At 39.4% G+C, this 24,604-nt stretch overlaps 2 protein-coding genes across 8 annotated transcripts; one reads left to right on the forward strand and one right to left on the reverse strand.

Annotated features, from left to right (window-relative positions):
* Window positions 1–61: 61 nt before the first annotated feature.
* On the reverse strand, window positions 62–18,151 carry LOC139614127 (matrilin-3-like). Of its 6 annotated transcripts, none has more exons than XM_071471289.1 (14): window positions 17,685–18,151; window positions 16,797–16,961; window positions 14,888–15,463; window positions 12,220–12,339; window positions 10,085–10,204; window positions 9,392–9,511; window positions 9,153–9,272; window positions 8,584–8,703; window positions 8,320–8,439; window positions 5,844–5,963; window positions 5,316–5,441; window positions 3,953–4,072; window positions 1,527–1,628; window positions 62–1,231 (listed from the first exon to the last, which is right to left on the reverse strand). In XM_071471289.1, the coding sequence occupies exons 1-14, from the start codon at window positions 18,010–18,012 to the stop codon at window positions 1,179–1,181; spliced, it is 2,310 nt and encodes a 769-aa protein (XP_071327390.1). In that variant the 5' UTR covers window positions 18,013–18,151; the 3' UTR covers window positions 62–1,178. The 6 variants fall into 6 exon arrangements, with proteins under 6 accessions (XP_071327390.1, XP_071327389.1, XP_071327392.1 ...); XM_071471288.1 differs by having other exon boundaries at window positions 14,759–15,463; XM_071471291.1 differs by lacking the exon at window positions 16,797–16,961 and having other exon boundaries at window positions 14,759–15,463.
* LOC139614126 (G-protein coupled receptor family C group 6 member A-like) lies at window positions 18,064–24,307 on the forward strand. Of its 2 annotated transcripts, XM_071471287.1 has the most exons (7): window positions 18,064–18,176; window positions 19,427–19,570; window positions 19,667–19,979; window positions 20,164–20,973; window positions 21,388–21,600; window positions 21,687–21,804; window positions 22,786–24,307. In XM_071471287.1, the coding sequence occupies exons 2-7, from the start codon at window positions 19,431–19,433 to the stop codon at window positions 23,709–23,711; spliced, it is 2,520 nt and encodes an 839-aa protein (XP_071327388.1). In that variant the 5' UTR covers window positions 18,064–18,176; window positions 19,427–19,430; the 3' UTR covers window positions 23,712–24,307. The 2 variants fall into 2 exon arrangements, with proteins under 2 accessions (XP_071327388.1, XP_071327387.1); XM_071471286.1 differs by lacking the exon at window positions 18,064–18,176 and having other exon boundaries at window positions 18,647–19,570.
* The last annotated feature ends 297 nt before the right edge of the window (window positions 24,308–24,604 follow it).

Raw genomic sequence — 24,604 nt, forward strand, 5'->3', positions numbered from 1 at the left:
TTTTAATCTTTTAGCATGCGCAGTATAGCAAGTATAAAGCACACAACACAGGAGATTTGGATCCATTGTTTCAGAATGTTTATTTTCCATGTACAGCTTTAATCCCAATAGAAAATATACAGAGAAGTTGTTTTCTTGCACAAAAGCAACAAAACATGTACTCAGTTTGCACATAGAGGCCTTCACCACAACACCACTTTTCACTTTTTTTCATGCATTTTCCACAGATAGGAGTAGAAAATATAGGACATGAATGTAGTGTATGAAGACCTATTTCTTTAACTGGTTACAAAACTATAAATCTCCCACTTTCATAACTTGCATTAAAATAGTCTTTCACGTCCAGGACTGCTGCTAGAAACTTTAGTCCATGGCTTGCCAAGTATGCAAAGTACTGAAGCAGTCAGAGCTCCCTAAACTTTTTTTTTTTTTTCCTATTCCCCCGGAACAACTGTACCTGTCTGTTACAACCAAAACAATAATTACCAATCCATGTTGTGCAATATAGTTGTTGAAATGTTTCAATTTAAAGTACCAGTAAAGGATTATAGTAATTCTGTGCTTTAACACTGCCAGGGGCCAATTGGATCAGGTTTTATTTTGGTCTTTTCACTGCATAATGCTGCAATCACGGGGAGAGTGACAATGCTCTTGTTGCATAAGAGATTAGTTGTTGTGTTACAGTTATGCATGGAGTCTTTGTGTTCTACCAAGAACACCAAGCAAGAACACTAACCAAGAGATGATCTCAGAGCAGTGAATACACAACAAGGCTGTGGTACAATGCAATTTTTAAAGATGTTAACACTGCTAGCTTTTCAACAAGTCACTAAATATGTTACAGTGCATGAATCTGAACTCTATGGCTTACACTGTTAGGAAGAAATGTTGGGTTTTTGTACAAACACACAGGTATATGTAAACATTTACACCAGTTATACCTGACTTAATAATGGACAGCGTTGTGAATGCAAAAATGCAGGTTTATAATATAAAACCATAATCCTACCAGTATACTGCATAAGAAATTAATACCATGCAGACCTCTATCAAATCTTTGACACATCATAGACATGAAACATCGAGAGATTTTGAGGGTTTTACAGATGACTTCCACTGGTCAAGAAAAATGGATACATTGCCAGTCTTTAACGAGTCTTCTGACAGCATCGCTGTTCTCAATACTGCTGATGACCTTCAATCAGATTCACTTTGTCTGAAAGTTCATCAAGTGAACAGGCAGTCAAGGAAATGGGTTTTTCTAAGTCGTAACGTTCGTAACCAGTTCACCATGACATCAGATATTCATAAAAATATGCAACTATAGATTAGCAGACTTAACGTTTAGATTCAGATTCAAATTACTGTAATCAAAAGCACTAGTAGGAACACAAATATCACTGCTTTCCAAACTAGTATTTTTAGAGACACAAAACAGATATTTCTGTCCCAGGATGTTCACAGTTAAAATCAAACTTCATGTGTGGATTCTCCCACGCCTCAACCTGCAAGAGGTAAAAGGATATGTTTTCTGCTCAGCTCGTGAATGGTTGACTGCACTTTTTTCTGGAACACAATCTGAGCTTCACACATGCAGGCATCTTGGGTTATTTCACTTCTCATTTCCTCTGAAAGAATGAGAAGAAATATGGAGAAAGTGAGTGGTGTTTCACCATGTTTAGTGTAGCCTCAAACACTACATTTGGCTGCTTAGTATAAAGCACTGCTGACATGTTTCTCTTTGCAGATCGACAATAGCAGCGCACATTTTTTGAAACTGACAAAGAGTCAGTGTTCATGTTCAATATATACCTTTTTTCCAAACATCTTTCAGGTGACATAATCTTGGATATTGAATCAACAACATAGCTGAGATTACGTGCAATCACGATTCTTCTTTGTGAGTGAAATTAGAAAATATATTCAGAATGTTTCAGTCACTTCAACTAGTTAATCACAAATTAGGAAGGTCAAGTGTGGTTAGATTTAAGTAGGATTTTAAGACATAAGTTCATTATTTGAGCAATATACTCACATACATGTTATATACCAAATCACTGAAAAGATACAATCACAACAGACAACAAGCAAATTAATTACAACCATTTTTCTTTTTGTCCTTTACTCAGACTACAGCAAGCTCACACTACGACTTCTAATGCCTCATGTCTCTGATTCCTTACACCAGCACAGCACACTTGTATGATCTGTAAACTATGCTGTAAATGGCTGGACCAGTAGTAGTGCTGTATTGCTTGTCGCTGGACACAGTAGCTCTGGTTGCTGCAACTATAGACATTTCCACAACTGGGGAATGCAAAAAGAAAGACATAAAATGTATGGTAAATGTTTTAATTAAAGTAACACACTGTAGGCAAAACACCCTATCATTGTTATAGACTTGACCATGCTCCTACCTGGAGCACTACACTTCAATTTACATAGACATAGTGGACATAGACAATAAGGATGTTTTTTTTCTTTTCTATTGAAGTTGGCTCTTTTTGCTGTGACTCAGTCTGCAGTCTGTCCCTCATTCTGTTTCACATAAGGTGAACTTGAACATCTCCACTGGGGTGTGAGGTATTGTGTAACTAACCATGGGTGCTCCATTGGTATTTAGAGAGTTCTGCTGTAGCTGTCAAAGGAGTTTTAAATCGAAAGCAACTGGACTTGGTTATTTGTCTAGGAAGACGTTTCACCTCTCATCCAAGAGGCTTCATCAGTTCTTTCTCGCACCTGACCAGGTGCAAATAACCAAGTCCAGTTGCTTTCGATTTAAAACTCCTTTGAGATACTATGACCTGGACAAATGAGAATATTCACAGGCTTCCTGCTGTAGCTGCTGTCACCTCCTCAAAAATGTCAAAGCTGCTTGAGTTTCACAGAAACCACAAGAAATGTGACTGGTCTACGTAGGTGGCTTTTTTTTAATTTCTGTACCGGATGTTTCTGAAGCTAGAAATGTTCTGATAAGGTAAACCACATGGAGCAGGATGTGAATTATTTGAACTATTTTTCACCTTTTTAGTAATTTGTAGTTTCATCTACAAAAGGCATCTGATTGTGACATGTGGTTTTTATAATGAAAAATTTGTAGGTTTTCCCTGCTGTCCAGTGTGGTTTCTTACCAGGAGTGGTGATTGTCACTTGACAAGACTTTCAGTCATCATTGTGCTTACAAGACAAGAGGTTATAATATGCCCTCTGAGCAACGCTATGTGTTTTAGGCAGATTGGAAGCTACAGTGTGTTGCTATTGGAGAGTGACAAGACGGCCCAGGGCTGGCTAGTTGGTGTTCTTCAGTTGAAGAAAAGATGTGATACAGACAGAGATGAGGTTAACTTTGACTGGTACTCTTCACCTCTAGGTCTAGATTTATGTTTGTAGATGCGGTCACAGTCAGAGTCACGGTAGCTGTATGGCCAAATCAGCTTTCGTACAAAAGATTACACTCATTCTGATTTCCTGGCCAAACATGCAAATTTAAGTAATACTCTTTGTAGAAAATGGTCAAGTCTATAGACCCTTTTAGAGGCCAAATCTAGATTGGATTGTGGATTATTAATAAGACAAAATGCATAACATTTGGAAAACTGGCATCTCACCTTGCATCGTTTAGAATGGTTTGAGAATGGCTCTTGTCAAGTCAAGATCATAGACAAACCCATCTTTGTTAAAGCCTCTTCAAGTATCATAGAGAAAGAGCATTAAAAGAACACCTGGACAGCTTTTGAAACCTTGGCTGATACAGTCATTGAGAACCATGTCCATGTATGCAACAGTCCCAGTCAGGCTGAGCTCAATACTTGTTGCAATAGAGGATAATGGTTTGAAGCTCAGGGTGTGGTGGGAAATGCTGGCCTATGAGAACGTATAGCCTACAGCATTGACAACCTAGGGTACAGTACAAAGATATCATTACATATGTACTGGAAAAGCGCATTCTTACGTGAGCATGTTTTCTGGTCTGCATTCAACACATATCCCACTCGACACTGGCAGATATACGAGTCATCACTTTTGACACAAATGTGCTGGCAGTCATGTCCAAGGGCGCATGCATCTGAACCTGAAAAGAAACACACTGACTATAGTCTATAAGTCTATAAACATATCAAAAGCAGCAAGAACATCAAAGTGACCAGAAGTCATTCATTTTATATGCGAGCTAGCATCTCTTGGCGGCAAGCAGTGGCATGCCTGTTGGTGGCGTGTCTTGGGCGGTGTAGGTGTCAGAATAAGTTGAAGTCCAGGCAACTTTATGGTAATGAGCTATGATGTGGTTTGGTGGCAACCAATTGGAAAATTAAAAGGGAGTTTTTCCTCCCCCCTGTCGCCAAGCGCTTGCTCGTTGTGGGAACTGTTGGGTTTTTCTCTGTAACAAAGTAAGGTCTTGACCTTACCCTGTAAAGTGCCTTGAGATAATGTATATTATGATTTGGCGCTATACAAATAAAATTGAATTGAATTGAATTGAATTGAATTGAATGTAGGAGTGCTCTGCTGTAGACAACACTAGAGAACACAACCCCATCCTTTACAAAATGTCCCTGTTTGCTTACAGGGTGTCTGACATTGTAGGTGTTCAAGGTGAGTTAGTGATGTGTAGATGTAATGTATATTTTTTGAAAACAGGAGGGATTTGCATACTAACTAGTGCTATAGTTGCTTTACAACTTGATGTGAATAAGTTTGTAACGTTAATGTTGCACATTTCATGTGATTAACTTACACCCTACATGTGGTAAGTTGGCACAAAGATATGGTCGGCTTTGCAGGCCCAAATGCAGTTTGGAGGACCAGAATAGAGAACAGAGCAGATCATATCCACCTTCTTGTCCAAATATGGTTTCTTTTTGTTTAAAAAAAACAAGATGGCGACAGCCAAATTTCAAACGTGAGGCTGGGTGACGTTACGGTCGGTTGCCACTTGAGCCAGAGGGAATTTTTTTGCTCTCGCTGATATTGGTCTGAACAGTCAGTCAAGGACCCCTTTGTCCACTGTGAACCCTATGATTATAGCTATTTTCTCCATTTCTCTCAGTTGAAAGAATCATCATCGTTGATACAAATATGCTGGAAATTATGTCCTTGAGCACATGCATGAAACAAGACACTCCCATATCTAACTGACTTGGTAATTCAACAAACCCTTGGTTATCATTCCCTTAATATTCATGGAATCGTGTGCCAAACCATTACATGCATGTGTATAGCATAATACACAAGTGCCTCAGTAGCTCTCCGAGCTGTTACAGAATAGAACAAAACATCTTGAGATACTGTGAAATTGATAAAAGGAATCTTCTTACGTGAACATGTTTTCCTATCCATGTTCAGAACATATCCCACCCGACACTTGCAGATGTATGAGTTCCCATTGTTGACACATATGTGCTGGCAGTCATGTCCCTGGGCACATGTATCCAACCCTGAACCTGAAAAGAAAAGCTCATACTTCAGTGACTTAGTCTTAAGACATTAAAAACAATCACTTGGTCTTTTGGAGAACCTTTGATCACAGTTCCCTTTAAAAGCAGTGGGTCCCACAACAATGTCAACCCATATATGTTAACATGCTCAGTTTCCCATATCGCATTCACCCAGATGTAAGTTTTGCACTGCTCAAATCAATTTAGAATGATGGATGATATATGGCATGTCCACAAGACAGACTGCCTCACCAGCCCCTACTGTCCGGATGGAGTCTTTAAAATTTTGATGAACCAGTCCAGTTGAGACACTTTGAAACTCAGAAAGTGGTGCTTTGTGGAGTATCTGTGAGGCCGGATGACACCACGGACACCAAATATGCATATTGAAACAATTCAGGTGCTTACGTGAGCATGTTTTCTGGTCTGCATTCAACACATATCCCACTTGACACTTGCAGATATACGAGTCATCACTGTTGACACATATGTGCTGGCAGTCATGTCCATGGGCACATGCATCTGAACCTGAAAAGAAACACTTCCACATCTAACTACAACAATCAAAGAACCCTTAGTAAGTAATAGGACCTGTGATGGGACTGTGGTCAAGTACTAATGAATTTTGAGGCAAACCCTCTTAATCTATCACTCAAGGATCTCTTTATCCATTGTGAACCCTATGACTGTTGCCATTTGCTCCATTTCTCTCAATGCATCAGACTGAGGGTGTTCAGAATGAGCTCAAAGACTGAGCTAAACTTCCCAAACAAATTCAGTCAACAAATTCAGCTAATACTCACTAATACTCAGCTAATACTCTACACTTTCAGTCTAGAAAATAACAGTGAAATCCTGAGAATATGTTAGAGGGGTCCAAGTTCTTCCGTGAGCATGTTTTCTGGTCTGCATTCAACACATATCCCTCTCGACATTTGCAGATATACAAGTCATCAGTGCTGACACAAATATGTTGGCAGTCATGTCCCTGGACACATGTATTTGCACCTGAAAAGAAGAAACACTTCCACATCTAACTACAACAATCAAAGAACCCTTAGTAAGTAATAGGACCTGTGATGGGACTGTGGTCAAGCACTTCTGAATTTTTTGGCAAACACTCGACACTTTAGCACATCTAAAAGACAGCTCAATGTTCTTACGTGAGCATGTTTTCATATCTGGATTCAACACATATCCCACTTGACACTTGCAGATGTACGAACCATCACTGTTTACACAAATTTGCTGGCAATCATGTCCATGGGCACATGGATCAGAACCTGAAAAGAGACATGGACATCAAATGTCCACGCATTACGACACCTCATGACATCATACATGCAAGGATTGGACTCTGTCCAGCTATGACTCCTTTTACAAGGTATCCAATTTTGAAAAGAGACACTCCACAGTTAAGTATCACAGGACACTTGTGTAGCTTATACTGTGTCACCAATCTCTTTACAGTCTATATTTAAATCATGGCTATCTCAACCAAACCTCTGGGTCTATGAGTCTATTTAAAATAAAGTCACTACTGGCAGCACCAAACTATTGAGGACAATCTGCAAGGGCTGATATGTACTCTAAGTGTAAGAACACTTTAGGGGCTGTAATATTACTATTAGCATTATCAAATCATCCAGAAGAAGACTTTGAATGTAGTCAAGCACCCAGAATAATGGGATTTGATGGGAACCCTGACACAGTGCTCCAGGATACTGTATGAAAAAGTTTTTCGTTGTCTTTCGAGAGCGTGTGTTCTGGTCTGCATTCAACAAATATCTGTCATGACACATGCAGAGGTAATACCTAACATTTTTGACACAAATATGCTGGCAGGCATGCACCTGAAAAGATACACTTACAAGTCTAATTGACTTATTCCAAAATACATCTATCATGGATAACTTAAAGCTTTTAATGGGTCACCCTCCAATTTAGCTAACGCAGTCACACCAGCAGTTATGAAATGCTTGGTGTAGCTTGTGATTGGCCCAAAATCAATTAAAATGTATAAAGGCAATGAAATATATTTATCACTTTCTGCATCTAATCAAAATGATATATTGGTTTACAACCGTAATGATTATTGTAAACCAGAGACACTGCATGCACAGCTGCTAATAAAGCCACAGTTTGGTGAACTTGTTTTCTGGTCTGCATTCAACACATGTCCATGTTGACATTTGCAGACATACAAGTTATTACTGCTGATTCATGTCCCTGGGAATGTGAATCTGAACCTGAGAAGAAACATTCATATTTGTAGATGAACCAAACTGTATTTGTCAAGAAGCACTTAGCCTGCCGGACTTTTACTGCACCACCACTCGATTTATAATGTAAGTTACAACCATTTAGGGGAGACTGGCGACAGTTACAACACTTTTTGCATTTCTTTCAGTTAATCAGCAACTATTTGGACTAGACCAACTTTTGTATACTAAATCTCAAGTCTATTTATTTATTTAACAATATTTATCAAAGAACAGTTATTGAGCTGTGAGATGGATAGGACATAGGCCTACCTCGAGTCAAAGTACGCACAATTTATCCATTATATTGTAATCATAAACACAACAGTCAATTATATTTGAGAGGCTCACAAAATAATTTCCAAAATATGTTGAATGTGTCTTCTGTATTCCTGGTGGGGGGAGGGTCTAAGTGAGCATGTGCAGTATGAGTGTCATCGCTTTAGCATGTTTCTGATTGAAGCAATAAGACTTGTCGCAACTGTACTTTGCTGCAACCGTCCCCAGTCTCCCCTACCCCATGCCTTTATGTGCATCAGTCCCAGTCTCCCAACTTCCTGCTCATTTAAAATATGAAACCCTCACATGCATACAAAATATATAAGAAAAATTCAGCTTCTTACGTGAGCATGTTTTCTGGTCTGCATTCAACACATATCCCTCACGACACTTGCAAATGTAGGAATCACCATTTCTGACACAAATATGCTGGCAGTCATGTATATGGTCACATTTATCCCAACCTGAAATGAGACACTTCCACAGCTAACATTGACAGCATCAAGGACCGGCCAACATCTTTTTCTACCTCTATCCAAGCATATGCATTCTTCCGTTTTGAAAAGCACTGGACTAAGACATGCATATCATAAGGTCCAAGTTCTTACGTGAGCATGTTTTCTGGTCTGCATTTAACACATATCCCTCTCGACACTTGCAGATATAAGAGTCGTCACTGTTTTCACAAATGTGCTGGCAATCATGTCCACGGGGACATGCATCAGAGCCTGAAAAGAGACAGGTCCACATATAACTGACATCTCATGACATCAGTTCAGGTGAGTTTGGACTGTTGAAACCTGTCTGGCTTTTCTTGCTTTAACTACTGATGTTAACTTTGATTACATCAGTCTCCAAAGTCTCTGAGTTATTCAGGCTGAGCACAAAACAACTGTACAGTGCTCAGAACAAACTGTATTATAGGTCACAAGGGGCATGAAGAAAGTGCTTGAAATACCTTTCAACTCTTGGTCACTCACATTTACAGTATTTTTAAGTCCACATGAAAATGATCAGTCCAATTAAACAGCAATACCTCATGGTTTCTGTATTTAATTAACTGCAAAAGTAGTTCTAAGACATGCATATCAAATCTCATAGCACAAGTATAGTGGTCTGCATCTACTATCAATTTGACCATACGCTCTGAATCTACTGAAAAGATAAAGTTGCTTACGTGAGCATGTTTTCTGGTCAGCATTCAGTACATATCCCAAATGACACTTGCAGATGTAAGAATCATCAGTGTTTTCACAAATATGCTGACAGTCATGGCCCTGGGCACACGTAGTTGAACCTGAAAACAGACACTCCTACATGTAACACACAAAGCTGTGGGTATTCTTCTGTGCTGTGTTCAGAAACCTGAGAAACTGCACCAAGAAATGACATGTAACCAACTGTAAGGGTTCTTACGTGAGCATGTTTTCTTGTCTGCATTCAACATATATCCCTCGCGACACATACACAGGTAAGAATCGCCATTTTTGACACAAATATGCTGGCAGTCATGCTCATGGACACATTGATCCAAATCTGAAAAGAGATACACCTACATGTAACTGATCATTGCAGAGCTCAGGAACCAGATGTGGTACACCACTCAGGGAAACATCATAAAAATAGTCACAAGAGCTGACTTGTGCCTGAATACAAATTTAAGCTGACTGAGAATTTGCTCCCCTCTTTTCAGAATAACCCAAATCCAAACAGCAACCACCATAAGTGAAACTGAAGCTACTGTAAAAGCATATGCACATGTACAGATCATTAGTGCTGACACATATCATCCCTGAGAGCATCCATCCAAACTGGACAGGAAAATCTCCACTGACATGAAGCTCTTATTTGATTGATAATTAGTAATGTTCCAGTTCATATAAATGAAGCAGCTTCTGTTTGGTCAAACAAAATGGGGCGCACAGCACAAGGTGACTGACCAGCTCTTGCTTGGTGTATTAAGTTTACAGGTGTACTTAAAAATGTGAACTATTTAAAGCTTTGAAGCCATTTTTTTTTTGTTGAAATATTCAGTTATGCAAAACACTTTCCTGTAGAACTGGCCATAAACCAAACAGCGAACTTTATCAGAAGTATTTGTGTTCTTACGTGAGCATGTTTTCTGGTCTGCATTCAACACATATCCCTCTCGACAGCTGCAGATGTACGAGTCATCACTGTTTATGCAAATGTGCTGGCAGTCATGTCCATGGGCACATGCATCAGAACCTGAAAAGAGACACTCCCACATCTAACCAACTCAGTCTAATTAAACCAATCAAGAAGCCAAGTGTTAAATGTATTTCATCTACACAAACACATCACCCACAAAATGAACACTAACAGGGGTTAGGGATTACACATCCTTCAAGATGCAGGAACTGAAACTTTGGGTGAGGTCATATATGTTTTATCCATGTATTTCCATGGATAATTATGGTTGCAATAATGGGTATGGTGTTTAACTGAGCTCAGTAAGATTGGTGGGTGAGAGAGCCATGATGGTGGCCTTTGGCTGACAGGTTGTTGCTCTTACACTGCAGTGCACAGGGCCTTGTTTTGCCCAGGCTGGCTGTCATCCTTCAGCACAGGTATTTGACGTGAAGCAATAACTCTAGCTCACTGAACAGTGATAATCAATCGAGCCTGTGACCTGGAGAAAGGATCCACTCGTCCTTTCAACTTCAGCTGAAGCACTTTGCCCATGGAAAGAGAAAGAAACTTTTGAATGGGTGGACAAAACTGGGGCACAGGTGCAAAGAAGGTGGGCCCATTTAGACATTAATAAGAACATGTTAAGACTCAAATTTAAAGCCCTGCTCTTGGTCATAATAAACAGTTTTTTATAGTTATATTGTTTATTCAGCGTAATAAATTAATGTCAAATAAACAACTTTCAATATTCTAACATGAAATGACATCAATTAGTAGCTGCTGAGGTCACTCTGTGTCTCTTTGCAGTCTTTTTTCATCAGTTTGTGGTCTCTTTGTATTTTTTTGTCTCTTTGTAGTTGTTTTGTGTCTCTGTGGTCACTTCACTGACTTTCTAACAAAAAATGTTAACAGTCACTTCATACAGAGATTCTGATACTAACAAGTCACCTACCTAACACCTCCTTACTCTGGTAGAGGGCGGCACTCCGCCTCTACCTGGGACAGAGCCACTAGTTCGAGCTCAAGAGCTCAAGCTGTCATGCTCATGTGGCAGCTGGTTAAATCCTACTAGAGTCAAAGTGCATAGGATTAGGGTTACAATAGAATATCACTGTCAAGGAGATGGGATGATGATCTTTTCATCATTTATGGTGGCTGTCACTCTTCTGTCCTAGTCTTTCAAGTTTTATGATCATATAAGCAATATTACCTGCCCTAATGTGTTTATGCATAAACTCTATGTCAAAGTAACTGAGATCATGTTATATTTACAGTATGGATTGAATTATATAGTGTGAAAATATGTTTGACTGTTTGACATTCAAGTAAACAGACACATCTGTCACCTCCAGTATGCTTTAACACTTATTTCAAGATCTGGAGTTTCAAGACAACAATGTCATGTCGGTCTATTCTCAACTTAATCTTGGGACAAACTATCTAACTTTAGTGTTTACACTTTTGCTTGCATGAGTTTATTTATTTCAACCTGTCACATGTCACATTTGTGCCTCTCATCAATCCAGGCCTTCATCATGTCCTGCTTATTAATTTGTACTGAATAGTGTGCCCTAATCTATTTAGGCCAACCCAAAACATTGGTAACAAGAGATGGTATGCAGTGTGGCCACAGTATGAAATGCCTCACTAACTGAAGTTCAAGAGGAGCTTCAAAAGCTCATAGACTTAGAATTCCAAGGCTCTATCCAAATTCTTACTTTAATATTTTATAAGTTAAACATTTCTGCCTCTATTGAAGCTTTTTTTTTTTTTTTTTTTTTACAATAGAATATCACTGTCAAGGAGATGGGATGCTGTTCCTTTCGTCATTTATGGTGGCTATAACCATATGCTCTGTCACTCTTCCATCTTAGTCTTTCAAGTTTTATACGTTTTTACAAGTTTTTTATTTTTTTTATAAATTAAACATTTCTACCTCTTTTTCCCATCTAATCCCAAATCAATGTTCAAGGAATATTCTGTCAAAACATAACTTTTAGCCACATTCAACAGTGGTTTTCAGATGGTGAATCATGCAAAAACACTGCTACACTGGACAAAAACACCACGACAAAGATAAAGATTCTTACGTGAGCATGTTTTCTTGTCTGGGTTCAAGACGTAGCCTGAGCGACACTTGCAGTAGTATGAGTTGTCACTATTGACACAAATGTGCTGGCAACTGTGTCCCTGAGCACATGCATCCAAACCTGCAAAGAAACATTCCAGTGTGTGATTGGCTCAGGTCTATAGCTAAGTGAATCATTTGTTTGTTATATGGATGTTAGTAAGTTGTAAGTATACATTGATTAATTGCAAGGTTTTGTTTTACGTAGCCACATGTCGATTAGATCACCTGATCTTTGTGCTTCAACTACAGTGATGTTATTGTGATTTTATTTTTGTTGTTTCAATCCCTGCGTTACCAGTGAAGGATGAGATTTAGTCATCTGTATCTTAGTCATCAGTGGAACTTCGAAACGTTACACTGGCTTTTGAATTTAAGTCACCTGAAAAACTTTCCACCTTAATATTCCAACAGAATATTCCATGCAGAACAGACCATGCAAACACAAAATCGAATGCAGGCAACACTCTTTCACAGCAGCTTCATGTATTTAGTCATGACGTCACCGTTGTGGACGACAGAATTCGGTCTCTGTGAAACTCAGAGGCTGGTTGAACTCACTCCTCAGGTTCAAGCTGTCATTCAAGAGCAAGGGTTTGAACTGGAGGAACTGGACACGGTTTGCAGTAAGTTTGACACCAGGGAGAATGTTACATTAGAGTGTTAAATGTTAAATAAATTTAAAAAAAATATCAAATATTGACATTAACTATATAAATTACATATTAATATTAAATATATAAATATTGACATTTCAAAATACAACTTGAGTAAAATTACTCAAAAGTACAGAGCCCTCGAAAAATCATGGTGGGATTTTGTTCCTCTGAATTCTTTTCATTCCCTGTCAATAATTTTTGCATTCCCCCTACTCCATACAGAAAGGCCAAGCTGTAGCAGCATGCTTGGCAGAGGGTTGAGCTCTGGCTGAAGCTGTGGCTGAGGCTGTGATTGTGGATATGTTTATTGCTACAAGACCACAGCTGTGGTTGTTTCAGTCTCAACTAACATATTTACATTAGCTGAGAAAGAATCATGATGCCATACACTCAGAGTTCGAACCCCGTGCTTCAGATATGACAATATACACCACAGGAGGTCCAGCGTTTCTTCACCTCAAAGCTTAGCCAACCTTCCTCTATGGATCTGAGTGAATGCAAAATGTATTGTGAAGTAACACAATAGCCATGTTATGCAGGACTGCAGATGAATTAAGAGGGAACAAAAAGTCTTTGCAAAAGTAATTTAGAGTAAAATGTGACATTTTCCTATGTCTTGTTTTTCCAGCTGCGATATAGCACCCAATGTTATCACGGCAAGCAGCGGTTTGGCTGGATCAAGCTTCCCTGTAGTCTACAAGAATTAAGTACTACAATAAATATAAATATACACTTAGTAGAAAATATCATCATATGTGTTTCACCAGTGCCTTTTTTTAAAGGAAAAGTTAGACTTTTTTCTTTTTGGAGTCATATTGTCACTGTGAGGTTGCCAGGCAATGGCCATAGACATCAGGAAGTCACTGCACCAAGCCAAGAAATAGTCTTAACTCTTGTAAAAAAAAAAAAAAATACAGGTCGATGTTTTTACACTTTGCATTGATTGAACAAATTAGAGATAAAGTGAAACCTATTAAACTTTAAATGTGCTGGTAGGCAGATTTTGTTACCTTCAGACAGAGGCAGGCTAGCTGTTTCCTCCTGTTTCCCATCTTTGTGCTAAGCTAAGCTAATTGGCTGCAAGCCCTAGCTTCAAATTGAATGGATGAAGACGAGAGTGGTATCGATCTAGTGGTATCTAACTTTCCTGCTAGAGGGCAAGTAAACTTTCTTTTGCCTTTTTCATTTAATTAGAATATCTGAAGATAACAATGTTGATGCATGCATTCAGAAGGTAATTCAAGCAATAAAGCAGTTTAAGCAATTTAAGTTTCCTTCAGAACATGAACTTTTCCACTCAACTATATTTTAGTCATATTTAGTGCAAGCTAAATTAGTTTTTGCCTGGCAGGTTGAGTGGCCATTAATATTTGCGGAAGCCCAAATTATGGATCTGTGCAGCAAAGCACATCTTCAGGTAACTGGCACAAGGTAAAGCGCAGAGTGCAAACAGCAGCGCGCTCCCTGTGAAGGGTATAGGCAGCATCATTTTAGGTTTCAACCATTTTAAAGTATTCAAGTGTGGAGACTTTGCTCTGAGTCAGCAGATCAACCAGTGATCAGGGACTTGTCTTCTTCTTTAAGTTGGTTAGTAGATGTATTGTTGTGTACATTTTAATGCTAATTGCATTAATACTAAACCATGTTTTCCACCATCTCCATGGCAACAGTTAGTACACATAATTTTGTAGGAAATGCAAACACAGCAAGTGGCAGTTAATCACTGGTTACTTTTCCCTTTTTTCTTAAAGACCAAAGAAGAGGACCGTTTAGAATGGAGATTCCCTCTATGGTGCTGCCCATATAATCACAGGTAAACTTAAAAAGATGGATCCGACATACCGTTGTTTCCTTTATCGTCATTTTCATTACTTATTCCATTACCGTCTTTCCTGTCATCTAGGCCTAGTCCATAATCATCAATTCCACCATTTATTGGAATATCCGCACTCCCAATATCATCATCCTTACCACACAAGGTTTCCCTAAATTTGGAAGTGAGCTTCTCTATAACACCATAGGTCTCCACATAGAAGACATGGTCATCATGTGGGGGACTGGCCATGAGGCGGAGGGACATCATATCAGCTCTGTCTACTCCCACTGCATAGATCTCAATCCCAGATGCACGAGCTGCCGCTGACACTTCCTCCACCTTGTCCTGGGGCCTCCCGTCTGTCACTATGATGGCCACTTTGGCGATGTTCACAGAAGTAACTCGGGCCCCTGCCTCTGCAGTGAATGCTTTCTCCATAGCCGTCTTAATGGCCATGCCTGTCATGGTGCCTGAAGCAAGGGGCTCAACACGGGCCAGTGCTTGCTTCAGGGAAAACTTGTCAAAATATGTCTTCAGCAGAAACTCGATCTGCACTGTGCTGGCGTAATTGACGAGGCCTACTCGTGTGGCATCGGACCCGATCTCCAAGCTGTCCACCATGTCTTGCAGGAACTCCTTGGCCTTCTCAAACTCAACGGGGCGTACACTGCGGGAGCTGTCTATGATGAAGACCAAGTCTATAGGCCGATTTCTGCAGTTGGATCTTGTTGCTGAAAAAAATATATCAACATTTTATTTGCATGTATTAAATCTATTTGAACTGAAGGTACAATAGTAAAAAAGGAAAATATCCTGATCTTCTCACAGGCTACAGAGTTACCACATGGGGTTTCTGATGCTGGTGGAGGTTGTTTAAAATGAATACAACATGAGACACTTTGAAAAAACACCTTGTGATCTACTCTTCTCACTGTAATCCCCCCCCCCCCCCCCAATCACAGTGACTGTAACATTAATACTGAGTCTGTACTGAATTAACAGGTGACTCTTGTTAACTCTGAATCAAGGATGGAATGGATCTGGCTTAAAGCACAGACATTTCTTCCACTGTCTGCCAAGCTCATCAGTTCCATCAAGAGTTTTTTTTTAATTATTACTAGGGAAGCAAAGATGGTGTGCCAGATGTTGGGAGACCAATGATAAATACTAAAATAACATATGTAACAGTCAAACTCTTACCTCACAAACAAGTGAATGACAATCAGTGTTTATGATTTGACTGGCCCTTCAAAAGCTAGATTTAAAAATACAATCACTGAAATGTCACCTGAAACAGTGAGAAAGAAATCAGCAAAATCAGGGAATGTACCTTTAAACTTGTTTTTAAAACATATAATTATTCAACCTTTTCTCCAGCCAACTAATACCATTAAACCTTGAAAAGAAAGAATATTCTGAACAGCATGGCTCAGTATTAAGTAGTAATTAAAGTTCCTTGAAATTGATCAAATTGTGTCCTTCACCTAATGTCCTTTTGACATTGTGGCATCACCATGAGCAAGATTTGATTTCCAACTGTGACTTTTCCCCATTAAAATGTCTACAAATGACCAGACCTATGTTATATGTTTTGCTGAGTTGTGCACTTACATTATCCCAAATGTTTACAGCAATTGTGAAATGTAGTAAAACCCATAATTGTAATCAAGGTAACTGTCTGTTTCATTTCATCGCCTGCAATGGCGTCATATCCCCTGTGCACAAGCATCAGTGTTGTGGTTGTCTGCCAGACAGACAGACACAACACACCAAACTCTCTCTTTTGTTATTGTTTTGATTGAGAGACCCCTGGCGGCGGAAAATTACATACTGTGCATTTAAATATCAGTGGACTTTTATCCTGTTCTTATATCAGAAAAAAATGTTAATGTTTGCAACCTAATGAATCAGAAGCAAATTTTATTGGAAAAAATTACATTATAACATATATAATAATTTTAATTTCAACTGCAAGTGAGATCTATACATGTGCCAGGAAAGACAATCCACTACTCAATAGCTGTCTTGTTGGGAGTTAAATGAGAAAGTGTTAATTGTGGCTACCTGCACCAGCTCTGATGGATGCAGGAGAGCCACTTGTGTCTTTCGCAAGCTGCCAGGATGTAAATGGTGCAGCACTGTGATGCAGCTGTGAGGAGAGCTTGATTTTCTTTGGCAGTGGGTGATGGGCAGGCTGATAGCGATATAACCTAGAATTACTGCCACCAGCTTTGCCAAGCGAAAGGAAAAGGCAGAAGGAAAAGCATTAGTGCAGTTGTTACTTGGGTTTGAGGCAAGCAAACTAAGATGCCACATGGCAGGCAGTGTGAGTGATAATATGCTTAATATCACTTTCCATGTGAATGTCACTGGAGGAAAAAGAGAATGTATTACAAGGTTTTAGGGCTGTTGTCAAAGACATCATGTACACATCATATATAGTCTGATCTGTACATTTATCCGATCTGTATATGCAATTATATTGCATATATATATATATATATATATATATATATACACACACACACACACATATACACATATATACATATACATACACACACACACACACACACACACACACACACACATATATATATATATATATATATATAGGCTATATATATATTGCATCTGGTTAAAAAACAAAAACAAACAAACAAACAAAAACAGAAGGTCATTTGACAATACTTAGGCTACTACTGTTCAAAGGATATGAAACAATATTCCATTAGCTTTGTTATATTGATACGTTAATGTATTAGTATTTATTTTCATACAAAATAACATGTATTTGACACTTGTATTTTCTTGTCTGGTACACTATGAGCAAGGAGATGACATTTTGAGCCACCTGGATACCAAATATATTTGAGACACTGGTTTAAAAAGAAGTAGTTGCGGCGCACACAGCGTGCGAGGCAGGTGGATGCAATCCCGACATGTACCAACCTCCGCTGCCTGCCGTGCGTCCCTCCTGCGGCAGGTGGTTGCTGGCACCTGGCCGGACACTCTGCTGCTGCTGGAAGCCTCGAGTGTAATCACCCAGCTGCACCTCCTGAAAACTTTCAGCACTTGGTACTCCGTCAGGGGTTTGTTCAGTAGATTTGATCTCAAAGCGCTGACGGGGCCCTGGGGCGATTTGCGGGGACACTCGTGAAATTAAAGGACGAACTGAGTGACTCTGTCGGTGCTGGGACCGAGGCTGGGGGACAGTTCCCAGAGTTCCCGATGCCAGGACGCCAATGAAGCAGACCAGTCCCCACGTTAATGAAGTCATGTTGCCCGCACACAGTCCCCGTCCCTCTCTGGGTGGCCTCTGGGTGTCCAACACTTCAGCTCAGTGTAGCCTACTTATACGATCTGATCCACGGCCCAAAAGGCGTGGGGACCAGAGGCCCAATCCAGAGACAGCTGGCGTTGGCGCAGGAAGGAGTTTCTCTGGTGAGGCTGGCTTCAGAGCAGCTGTTACGTTTCTGTAACTCTGCTCTGCAATGTAATTACTTTGATTTCCAGGACGTGATATCCACATTACATTCACAGTCATTTTTATTATTATGCATATATGATGTTATCATATGTCAGTGAAGCAATGAAAGGCTTTAGGTACACAGAGGTGGAACCTAACTACATATAAACGCTCTACTATATTATGTTTTGAAGTTTTGTACTTTTATTTTTTTCATTTCAGAAGCAAATATTTCCCTTTTTCCTCCTCTACATTTTGTTGACGGCTAGAGCTACCCTTAAGATCAAAATTTTATCATTTCACCATTGTCATCTTCATGAGCAGAACATATAATAATGAGATATGATGCTTTGTCATAAATGAATCTACCAGCAGTATATAGAGTAGCTAAAAAACCAAAAACATTAAAATAAAGTGAAATTATGAATACAGCACATAATACTAATACTAACTGCAGTTATATATACTCTGCTGCCCTCTCATGGCCTAAAGTGCAAACTGTGCCCTCATGTTTTTGGGGTCACTGACCTGAATAAAGGGCAGTGGTGGTACAGTGGTTAACGCTGTTGCCTCACAGCAAGAAGGTTCTGGGTTCAAACTGAGGCCTCTCTGTGTGTAGTTTGCATGTTCTCCCCGTGTCTGCATGGGTTCCCTCCAGGTACTCCCACTTCCTCCCACATTCCAAAGTTGATTTGGTTGGTTAGATTGGTTAGGTTGATTGGTGACTCTAAATTGCCCAGAGAGTGTGTGTGTGGTTGTTTGTCTGTGATGGACTGGTGACCTGTCAGTTGGGATTGGCTCCAGCCCCCCCTGCGACCTGGTTTCGGATAAGCGGTATAGAAAATGGATGGATGACCTGAATAAAGGGGTATGTCTTGTCCAAACCAGTTTATCAGATGAAGATGGGAGATGATGAAAACTGATAATGAAACATATGTTACCGTAAAAGAATAATCATTTGTGAGCAATTCAAATCACCCTGTTGTTCTCGTGCCGATCTAGTGTTTTGAGGATGTGTAAGTAAGAGCGATATTTTGCATAAAGTTACAGATTCTGTCTGTCAATGCAAATGATCTTGTCTGACTTCCCACAAGGGGAAGTTATATGAGAGGTGTTGTCCAGGAACCTGGTCATACTGTAGAGGGAGGAACAATTGATCACATATTTACACATATATATTTTATCTCTGTGTATCCACAATGTTCTTATTGTGGTTTTTTGTCAGAGTCATGAGTGTATTTCACTCTTGTTCGGGAGATTATGGTCTACTGCATGAACACTCACCTGGGGACATCATCATTGGAGGACTTTTCCCCATTCACTTGAAAACCAACAGAACCACAGCAGTCGGACCAATCTCCTGTAGTGTGTAAGTATGGCCTGACTGAGATTAGTCCATTTAACATGACACATAGCAAGACGGAATCAATTTGTAAATTTCATCTGTCCTTGTCAATATTTGCAGCTATGACTTCCAGATGGTCTTACGTGCTCAAGTTATGATATATGCCATCAGAGAAGTAAATGAACGCACACTCAGGGTTCTACCCAACTTCACCATAGGATATGACATCTATGACACTTGTGGAGATGTCAGCCTGGCCATCAGAGCAACGCTTCAGCTGCTCAAGAACCAGTCAGACCCTCAGAGCTGTTTACTACCTACAAACATGCATTCTGCTTTACCTGAACCCCAAACAAAGGTGGTGATTGGTGAGAGGTATTCTGAAGTATCAATAGCTGTAGCACGAGTTCTTGCTCTGTCATCAGTTGCTCAGGTTTGTTCTCTCTGTTAATACCTATGATTATATTATGACAGAATTCTGATATAAATCTAAGGTCCTCTAACTTTGCATTTGCAATAATGCCAATAAATATAATCTGTCCTTGAATTTAAATGCATCACTGTTGCAATCTGCATGCAGAACAATTTCAACATTACTTTTTTCCTGTTGGCTACAGATAAGCTATGCATCAACTAGTGAGCTGCTCAGCAAGAAGTTGAAGTTCCCCACTTTTCTGCGAACAATATCCAGCGATGAATATCAGACAAAGGCCATCGCTGAACTGGTGATGCAGTTTAACTGGAAAACAGTAGCCATTATAGGAAGTGATGATGAGTATGGGAAGTACGGCAGTGACCGCCTTGTAGGCATATTCAGAGAAAAAAGAGTCTGCATTGAATTTACTGACATCTTGCCTGGTTACTTCTCCCAGAACAATTCCCAAACCCATACATACCTGGCTAATCTGATCAGCAATATCAGGAAATGCACTGCTGAGGCCATCATCATGTTCACCAAGGACAGCAATGTTGATCTCATCATGGAAGCAGCTGTTAAAGGCAGACTCAACAGGACTTGGATTGCAAGTGATGCATGGTCCACCTCTACAAAGATTTCTGAAAGGCCCGGCATTGAGTTGGCTGGGCAAGTTTTTGGATTCATCTCTAAGAGGAATGAGGTGCCGGGTTTTAAAGACTACATCATCTCAAGGTTCAACAGAACCACTAACACCTTTCTTGAGGATTACCTGAATCGTTATCCACTTTGTAATCAGTCTGAGGACAATAGAGAAAATAACTGCACACTCAAAGACAGCCCAGAGTGGTCCAAGAACTGTCTGGACCCAAGGTGCTTGGCCAACTACATCGACAATGATGAATCATACAACATATACTTAGCAGTTCAAGTCATTGTTGAGGGTCTCAGACGCTTGCTAAAGTGTGACGACCAAAAGTGTGAACGTAGAACCAAATTTACAGCCTCGGAGGTACAGTGAAGATATCTTGCTGCCATACAGTTTTTTACTTTGCTACTATATGTCTTTGAAGCAATAGCTCACCATTTTTGGAAGTACACTTATTTGCTTTCTTGTGGTTAGATGATACCTTTCTTATGTCTGTCTAGTAAATATGAAGCTACACACAGCAGCTGGATAGCTTAGCCTAGCATAAAGACCGGAAAACCAAGAGGGAAACATTTAGCCTGGCTCTGTCCAACAGGAAGAAAGCCCAACTACTTTCTAACTTCCTGAGGTCATGTAATAATATTCTACTTATACCGCAATGTTAACATTCTCTCAGTCTCCTATATGACATTCCCCATTTTATGAACTTTTGTTTCACCAGTAATTGAAGTAATAACAAACTAAAAGCAGTCTGGTTCTGTTTATGTTTGTCTTCAGCTTCTCGTGGAAATCCAGAGAGTCAACTTTACTGTGAACTCCACGCGTATATCCTTCAACACCAACGGAGACCCCAGTTTAGCATATGATATTGTATATTGGAACATGAATGAATCCACACGGCACACACGCATAAAAACCATTGGAGGATACTGTCCAAATGAAAAAATCCAAATCCCAGATTATCTTGTTCATAATATGTGCAATGTGAATGTAAGGTCAATATTTCATCATTTTTATCATTTATCAGAATAATTTGTGACTATCACAATGTGCTGATTCTGTTTTGTCCTTCAAAGGTAACTGTTTTCAACTGCTCTAAAACGTGTAAACCAGGGCAGGAGCTGAAACAGCAGGGTAAGAAGTGCTGCAAAGATTGTGTTCCATGTGCACAGGACGAGTTTTCCCCTGGAAATGGTAAGTGACCAGTGAACAGTCCCCTTTCCACACGAAAAAATCCTGTCTGCTCAGAGGATCCCTATAATAAGAATGTAACATTCACACCACAGGGGATAGTATACAAAGTTATAACAATAGTTTGAGATTTTGGGGTTAAGCCCATAAAAAGGAAATTTTATTTCTAATAAAAAGAATATTTGAATGAGCATTTATATTTATTTATTTATTATTAGCTGTTTGAAAACCTGTTACACTTAAAATGTTAATAGATCAAATAGGACTAATCACACATTAGCTACTAGAGAAAATAAAGTATTAATACAGAGACATTACTTTTGTCTTCTGCATATGGCACCATTATAATCTGTGGGTGATGTAACAGTTTGATGCATCAATTTCACATTTTTTTCAGTTTTCAGTGACAACAACAACAAAACATAATCGCCCCTCTTTTTTGTCTCTTTTCTTACCTTCACCCACTAATAATTTTTGTACACTCCCTAAGTAAGTGGCTGTGCATTTGATTACATCACCAGCATGTGTTTGATTAGATCAACAGCATGTGTTTTAACATCTGCTCCCCCACTGTTAAAATTATCAGCACTATGTTGTAAGATAACAGCAAATAAAGGAATACTCTTTTACAACAAGGGGCAACAGGTTAGAATGAATAAAAATGGCTAAAATCTACTAAAAGTTTCAAACTTTAAGATCTCTTATTTGTGAGTGGTATATTGACGATGATATTTAGGTTTAATTCTCACTGTTGCCTGCCAAATGTCAAAAGACAATTTTACATGAATTTGCAAACGTTGCATAACTTTACACACTACTGTATTGTGAATGTAATCAGATGCCATGGTTTGGGTACTTCCTCTTTTATGTGAAACAAAATATTCTGCGTTTCAGGAATTCAAAGGAATTCATTCATTATGCCAAATAAACAAAAATATCCCTAATTTCCTCAGTTAATTAGCATTTTTTTGTTTACATCTGTAGGTGAGGCGTGCAAGAGCTGTGGTCAAACGAGGTATTCGACTCCGCAGAGGGATATGTGTCTCAACAAAACTGTTGAATTCCTGCACTGGGCAGATCCATTTATTATCATTTTGACTTTGTTAGAAGTGTTCGGGATAATTGTGACCATTGTGTTCACTATTGTGTTTACTATCTATCGTAGTACTCCCATTGTGAAGGCAGTGGGAGGTTATTTGTGTTTCTTGGAACTTTTATCCCTGCTCGGCTGCTTCTGCCTTACATTTACCTTCACAGGAATGCCCACTGAGGTGTCCTGCATGATAGGCATGCCTCTCTTTGGCATAGCTTTTTCCCTCTGCATCTCCTGCATTCTGGCCAACCTATTCCAAATCTTAGTGGGCTTCAACTTTGAATTGAAGAAAGGATCCTGGCTGAAGAAGCTCAATCAACCAGTGGCTGTGGTGACCGTCGTGTCTGGGATCCAGCTCGCCCTGTGTGTCCCATGGTTGTACTATAGCCCCCCATTTCCAGACCAAGAGATATTGCACATGGCTATCCTGAAGCAGTGTGATAAAGGCTCCTCTAAGTTCTTCGCCGCAATGTTGGGCTACAATGCTTTTTTGGCCCTTATTTGTTTCCTGTTTGCATTCAAAAGTAAACAGCTGCCAGATTTGTATAAAAATGCTAATTTAATCACCATCAGCATGCTGCTGTTTTTGATTATTTGGATCCTCTTCATCCCGATTTATATCAGTTTGATCGGGAAGTACAAACGAGCTATAGAAAGTGCAGCCATACTCATATCCAGCTACAGCATCCTTGGCTGTCACTTGGCCCCTAAGTGTTACATTATGCTGTTCAGGAAAGAGATTAATAATGAGAATGCTATTACTGAGTACATCAGGAAGCATTATGAGCAGAGAGACATGGCTGTGGTGAAATCCTAATCTCAGGCGCACATCCATAAATTCTTTGCGGGTGCTGGGTAACAATTATCCGCAGAGAAATATGTCTTTCTGTGGTGAAATCATAGCCAGTGTAGCTCTGTCTGACTCCTTTAACATATGTTTGTGCCCACGAGAAGCTGGGTTAGACCTGAGCAGAGAGCAGCCTTGATGCTCTAATTATTAAAAATGTACAACCAAACAACACACTCTATGTACACTATGTGTGTTCCACTACTCCTTCTTCACTGCTGTTATTACCACTGCTGCTAAATGATAAAAAAAAATAAAACATACATATAGATCAAAGGTACATTGTGCAAACAAATATTGTGCTTGCGAGGTAAATATACTGTAGGTGTTTCGGTAAGTAATGTGGTTAGCTTGAACTTTTTACCCACCTGAATAATGCTGTCCAGTGTGTGTATATTTTTTAGTATTTAATCGTTTTGAGCAGATACGATAGATCAGCTGACAGATGAAATGACAGTTGATACCTATGATATGATGATATGATAGTTTAGTGGGAACATGTTTATAATCAATCAAAGGTTTACATTTTTTTTTAATCTATTGTTTAGTTAGGTTGGGATTGTTTTATTGCTAAAGGGCAATTTTGTTTTTCTTTTCTGCTACAGTGAACTTCATTACTTATAGTTTGTAATGTGATTATATAGATCTAGGTAAGGTTTTTGTGTGTAAACAGATGTTTTTGGAGAAATGTTACCCTGTGAATGGCTGTCAATATGTTTAATTTAACTTTAATCCTCTGTACTGCATCTTCCATATACCTTGAAATCTCATCCACATAGAGGTCACTTTATGGACATTGCACAAACACAAAGAGCTGCCTTTTGACGTTGTACTCAGAATGATATCTCCAGCAGGAAATGTCT

This window comes from Trachinotus anak, unplaced genomic scaffold, assembly GCF_046630095.1.
Source record: "Trachinotus anak isolate AG129_WGS33_773 ecotype Australia unplaced genomic scaffold, CSIRO_AGI_Tana_v1 ptg000033l, whole genome shotgun sequence".
Taxonomy (NCBI): domain Eukaryota; kingdom Metazoa; phylum Chordata; class Actinopteri; order Carangiformes; family Carangidae; genus Trachinotus; species Trachinotus anak.